This window comes from Ochotona princeps, chromosome 1 (assembly GCF_030435755.1).
Source record: "Ochotona princeps isolate mOchPri1 chromosome 1, mOchPri1.hap1, whole genome shotgun sequence".
NCBI lineage: Eukaryota > Metazoa > Chordata > Mammalia > Lagomorpha > Ochotonidae > Ochotona > Ochotona princeps.
The window spans coordinates 104,987,573-104,993,569 of NC_080832.1; the positions used below are offsets into that span (position 1 = coordinate 104,987,573).

At 59.1% G+C, this 5,997-nt stretch overlaps 1 protein-coding gene across 1 annotated transcript; it reads left to right on the forward strand.

Moving 5' to 3' along the window:
• The first annotated feature begins 1,661 nt into the window (after nucleotides 1-1,661).
• Nucleotides 1,662-5,934, forward strand: DLK2 (delta like non-canonical Notch ligand 2). The gene is made up of 6 exons (XM_058662573.1): nucleotides 1,662-1,866; nucleotides 2,395-2,529; nucleotides 2,764-2,827; nucleotides 4,021-4,151; nucleotides 4,576-4,720; nucleotides 5,176-5,934. Exons 2-6 carry the CDS (start codon nucleotides 2,454-2,456, stop codon nucleotides 5,909-5,911), a joined length of 1,152 nt encoding a protein of 383 aa, XP_058518556.1. The 5' UTR covers nucleotides 1,662-1,866; nucleotides 2,395-2,453; the 3' UTR covers nucleotides 5,912-5,934.
• Nucleotides 5,935-5,997: the final 63 nt, after the last annotated feature.

Below are 5,997 nucleotides of genomic sequence, written 5' to 3' on the forward strand. Positions count from 1 at the left end.
TTTTTGTTGTTAATTTTTAAAAGATTTATTTGAAAGGCAGAGTTACAGAGCAAGAGAGGGATAAGAGAGAAACAGAGAAACGAGAGAGAGAGAGAAATATATATATATATATATATAGAGAGAGAGAGAGAGAGAGAGAGAGAGAAAGAAAGAAACAGAGAGAGAGAGAGAAAGAAACAGAGAGAGAGAGAGAGAACTTTCATCCACTGGTTCACTCCCCAAATGGCCACTGATGCGGAGGCTGTGCCAAGTGGAAGCCAGGGACCTTAAACTTCATCTGGATTTCCCACTGTGGGTGGCAGGGGCCCCACTACTTGGGCCATCATCTGTTGTCTTCCTAGGGGAACTAGCTGGGTGCTGGATGGGAAGCGTAGCAGCCTCCCAGGGTGCTCACATGGGATGCCTGCATGGCAGGCAGTGGCTTAACAACCCTGTGCTACACCGCTGGCTTCTCTTCATGTCATTTAAAAAGAGTTCATTGTGGAGAAGGGGGAAATGTTAAAAGGGGTTAATAGTGCTTGCCCATTCTGAAGCAGGTTCTTGTGTTTGATCTTTCCCTACTTAGCCTTTTCTTTGGATGTGTTGCCATCCAAAAGGCGACTTGTAACAGTCACTTGGCTCTGAGATAGCTTTATCTATTTGTCTACAGTAATACTGGCATTATGGGTTGTCTGCAATTTTTCATTGGGAAAAAAAAATATGGTAGAGTCATGTCATGACTCAAATTAATTTAAAAGCCAGTTCGGGGAAGAGGCGGTCAGAGTAGGGCGGGCGTCTGGGTGGGTGTGGGTTGGGTAGAGATTGTGGAGGGCGCAGGGCGGGGACTGTCCAATACCGCCGACGTGGGGAAAGCCGTGCTGCGGGGACCTAAAGATGTGAAGGGCTAGGGGTGGGCAGCAGCGTGCCCATGTTCTGGACCTACAGACTACCTTGCAGGTCCTTGTTTGCTCCCTGAGCGGGAGGGGGTCACGAGCTCCTGGAGGGGCTACCCAGCCTCCTCTCCCCAGCGCCCCTCTGTCTAACTCTCACAATCCGACCTCATAGTTGGAGCCACGGAGAGTGAGCCTGAGATCAAGCATGCAAGTGCACAAGAGGGGTGGGGGTGGGGGACCCTGACACAGGCAGGGGCGTTCCCAGCCCACCGCTGACCACCAAATGGAACGGGGTGCGGAGTCCTAGCCTTGTGGGTCCCTCGAGGAAGACTGGCGGAGAACGGAGCAGCCCGCCGGGAGGAAGCCTGGGACAGGCTGATGAGGGATGGGGGCGGGGAGTGGAGGGGGAGGCGAAACGCGTGGCCCGAGTGTGCCTGGGCTGTAAAGCAGACGCGTGGATGGGCGGCGGGCTGGTGAGAGCAGAGGTGGGACGCGCGGGTCAGGGAGGCGGGGATGGGCGGTGATCAGAGTGTCAGGGTGGCATTCCCCCCTCGGTTGGGCACTGCACCCTTTGCTCCTAATTGGATGCCCACGATTTCCTCCTTTCGCGTGGAATAAAGCGAGGATCTGTGGCAGCCAAGACCGGAGGGCATCTAGGAGGGGTGGCGCGGGCAGGCGAGGGAAGGGGCCAGCCGGGCGAGGTGCGCGCCGTGCGTCGCGGGGGGAGGGGTGGGCGCGGGGCGCGGGCGGGGGGCGGGCCCCGGCGGCACACGCTCCGCGGGCTGCGGGCCGAGCGCGCGCCACGAGCCGCCGCCGCCACCGCCAGCGCCACCGCCGCCCGGGGTCGCCCGGAGCGCGAGATTCCCAAGCGCGCGGCTGGCATGGCAGCCGCCTCGGCTCCCGGCTCCTCGGCCAGCTAGGGGCGACTGCTCGGCGGAGCCCGTCGGATCTGGCCTCGCTCTGCGCCCCGGGGCGCGCCGCCTACCAGCGGGAGGTGAGCACCGGGAGGACAGGGGCGCGCGTGGCCAGGGTGGGGGGCGGCCGCAGGAACCCCAAGGCCCTGGGCCGCCCGCGAGCCCAGCGCGGCGGAGATAGGAAGGGGACGAGGCGGCCGGTCCTGGGTGGCCAGGGGGTGTCTCAGGTGGAGGTTGGCCTGGGGACTGTCCCTTCCTCTGTCCCCCGTTCTTCCCCCGCCCACGCTTCCCCTCTGTGCTCCAGGCCGCTTCCCGGCGCTCCATCCCGGGAGCCCCTCCATCCCGACTGTGACCCCAGCCCCTGCCACGCTCCACGAGTGCCCATCCTTCTCCTTCCCTTTCGACTCGGCTCCTCCGTTGCTGCCTCCATCACTCCTCTTGAACCCCTCGCAAGCTCAACCCTCGCTTGTCCCAGCCCTCCTGCTGCCCCACCCCCTTCTTCCATCCCCGGCGGCCCCCTCTTTTTCTCTGGTTGTCACTTGGAACCCGTAACCGTGCGGCTATGTTTTGAGTCCGGCCGCCAGGTCCTAGCGAGTGCCGTCCCACAGGTGTCCACACGTCCTCCCGCCCGTCCGTTCGTCCGTCCCACCCGGGGCCGGCGCTGACCATGCCCAGCGGATGCCACTGCCTACGTCTTGTGTGCCTGTTGTGCATCCTGGGGGCGCCGGGTCAGCCTGCCCGAGGTGAGCGCACGCCGGGGCTCCGGTCGCGGCTCTGTCCTCGCTTGCACGTTGACCTCTGCCGGCCAGAGACGGCACTGCAGCCGTCCCACCGGAATGGGACGCTCTCTAGACTCTGGGCTGAGGTCTTCGCCTGCTTGAAATCCCAAAGCCTCTTCGCCATCCCCCGCGAGTCCAGCATGCCAGAGAGGTAGACTCTAACCCCTGCCTCATACTTCTCGCACGAATCTCTTGCAGCCGATGACTGCAGCTCCCACTGCAACCTGGCTCACGGCTGCTGTGCGCCCGACGGCACCTGCAGGTAGGTATACTGCACATGTGTCCCTAAACCCTTTACGCCCCACTCCCCAGCCCTGCATACCCACAGTCAGGTCAAGCCCCAGGACAAAGAGAGATCCTGGTGATCACACTCTCTCCCCCGCCCTCCCAGAGGCCCCCTCCATGGCACCCAAACATCTGCAAAACCTGCTTGCCTTTTGTCCAGTCCCACTCCATTCCCCACTGCCCCTCTTTTGCTTCTTGCAGCTTCTGGTTCTGCACTTGGCTTTATCAAGAATTAAACAGGGATTCTGAAGCACTGGTTTCGCCTGGGCAGAGAGGCTGGGGTGGCAGGTGCTGCTGAGAAGCAACTGTGATGAAACAGACTCTCCTGAGAGCCTTTTCAGGAACTGACTCACCAGCGGTGTGGAGGCTGGGCAGCCCCTATAGCCGGAGGAGGGACGCGCTGGGGACCTGACAGGGCGGGTTGCTCAGCTAGCTAGGGGTGTTTGAGACCTTTGAGAAGACTTAAGAAGGTTCACAGAAATGGAATTAAAAGCTAAATTTAAAATAAAGATTTATTTTTATTGGAAGGGCAGATTTACAGAGAGGAGAGACAGATTTTCTGTTTGCTGGCTCACTCCCCAAGTGCCTGCCAAGGCCAAAGCTGATCTGATCTGAAGCCAGGAGCTTCCTCCAGGTCTCCCATGTAGGTGCAGGGACTCAAGCATTTGGACCATCTTCTGCAGCTTTCTCAGGTCATAAGCAAGGAGCTGGATGGGAAGTGGAACAGCCAGGACTCAAACTGGTGTCCATATGGGATGCTAGCGTTTCAGACAGAGGCCCAAACTGAGTCAGCTGTTGGCCCTGGAATTGGAGTGGGAAGGTAGTTCTGAAGACCCTTGAGAGTTACTTTTTAAATACTTGCAAATACCCCAGGCATGCCAGAAATGGGATACTGAAGGAATTTAGACATTGCCGTGTTCTTCCCAGCATATGCCTGGTTCATAGATGACACAATAGGGGCTTAGAAAAGTTGGAGTAGAACCAAGGCTTGAATGCAGGTTCAGATAGCCTGATTCCACACATGTGTCTGATGGCATTGCACAGCCCTATGCCCACCAGGGACAAGGTGTTGTTTCCATAGGAGCAGTAAAATGCTCTGTGGGTTTCTAGAAACTCCAGCCCCACCTCCCTTTCCTCCCAGGGTCCTGACCTTGTGCTTCTCCTGGTCAGGTGTGACCCAGGCTGGGAGGGGCTGCACTGTGAGCGCTGTGTGAGGATGCCTGGCTGCCAGCACGGTACCTGCCACCAGCCCTGGCAGTGCATCTGCCACAGTGGCTGGGCAGGCAAGTTCTGTGACAAAGGTAGGTGGGGAGCTGGCAGTGGGCCCCCTCTGTGTCCCCAGGGGAGATCCCTGTGGTGCCCTGCTATATTCTATTCATGGAGTGTCAGTCTGTTGTATGAGCTCATCTTGGACACAGCCATACAGGTAGTAAAGGTAGCTAATAGCAATGATGCCTATTCTACAGATGAGAAACTGAGACCCAGAGAGGAGCTGTCACACAAGGAAGTCTTGAGAGACTGACAGAACTCAATGTTGCTTCCCCAACCAGATGCTCATAGCACCCCGGGTGGTGGGCAGGGCTTCTAACATGAGCCACATCCATAGACCGGAGGCCAAGGTTGGGGTCAGAGGGTGGCATGACTGCACAACCTGGTGAGGCCTGGGCAGGAATGGGAGCCAGATGTAACGGGCTGTCTGTCCCATGGATCCCATCTCCTCTCCAGATGAGCACATCTGCACCACGCAGTCCCCTTGCCGGCATGGAGGCCAATGCGTATACGATGGGGGTGGGGAGTACCACTGCGTGTGCCCACCAGGCTTCCACGGGCGTGATTGTGAGCGCAAGGCTGGGCCCTGTGAGAAGGCAGGGTGAGTGTGGGCCAGTGCTGAGTGGGAGGTGGGGCGGAACCCATCTCTTTAAAGTCTATGGGGGCTGCAGGTGGAAGAGATACACCTTGGACTGCTTGGGAAGGGGCCTGGGTATCCTGACACCGCCCTAGCAAGCTGGCTGGTGGTGGGAGTGACCTATCCTTTTGTCCTCAAGCTTCAGGGGCTGTGGAGATAATAACAGCACACTTAACCCTGAGCCCAGCCTCTGGGCCAGACCCTGTGCTAACTGCTTAACACCCATTACCTTATTCAACTCCTCTAATGTGTTGGCTTGGTACTAATTTTATGCTCCTTTAAAATGAGGCAGATGGGAACTCTGAAAAAGGGTGGCCCAAGGTGACAGAGAGCTGGAGAGTGGGACGCTGTGGTCAGGGCCCTGTCCTGTGGCTGTCAGTAACTTGGCATCTTTCTCCCCTTCCATGTCCCCTCCCCAGCTCCCCATGTCGGAATGGCGGGCAGTGCCAAGATGACCAGGGATTTGCCCTCAACTTTACCTGCCGCTGCCTGGCGGGCTATGTGGGTGCCTACTGCGAGGTGAATGTGGACGACTGCCTGATGCGACCTTGTGCCAATGGTGCCACCTGCCTTGATGGTGTCAACCGCTTCTCCTGCCTCTGTCCTGAGGGCTTTGCTGGACGTTTCTGTACCATCAATCTGGATGACTGTGCCAGCCATCCCTGCCAGAGAGGAGCCCGCTGTCGGGACCGTGTGCACGACTTTGACTGTCTCTGCCCCAGTGGCTACGGTGGCAAGACTTGTGAGCTTGTCTTATCTGCCCCCGACCCTCCCACCACAGCAGACACCCCTCTGGGGCCCACCTTGTCAGTGGTGGCACCTGTCACAGAGCCAGCCCCCCGCAGCATGGGGGCTGGGCTGCTGCGGATCTCAGTGAAGGAAGTGGTGCGGAGGCAGGAGGCTGACCTTGGGGAACCGAGCCTGGTGGCCCTAGTGGTATTTGGGGCCCTCACCGCAGCCCTGGTCCTGGCCACCATGCTGCTAACCCTGAGAGCTTGGCACCGGGGGGTCTGCCCCCCTGGACCCTGTTGTTACCCTGCCCCACACTACGCCCCGGCATGCCAGGATCAGGAGTGCCAGGTCAGCATGCTGGCCGCGGTGCTGCCCGTACCGCCTGACCTGCCCCTGGAGCCTGGGAAGACTACAGCACTGTGACAGAGGGGGTGGGGGCTTGGCATCCCCCTTCCCTGCCTCCTCTACCCCTCGGCTCCAGTAATCCACATGCCACGGGGACTTCAACC

Excerpts from the sequence above, each read along its gene's own strand:
- DLK2 (XM_058662573.1), top strand. The coding sequence starts at position 2,454 with ATGCCCAGCGGATGCCACTGCCTACGTCTTGTGTGCCTGTTGTGCATC. Across the intron at positions 2,530-2,763 it reads GCCGGGTCAGCCTGCCCGAG|CCGATGACTGCAGCTCCCAC; the intron begins GTGAGCGCACGC and ends AATCTCTTGCAG. Across the intron at positions 2,828-4,020 it reads GCGCCCGACGGCACCTGCAG|GTGTGACCCAGGCTGGGAGG; the intron begins GTAGGTATACTG and ends TCTCCTGGTCAG.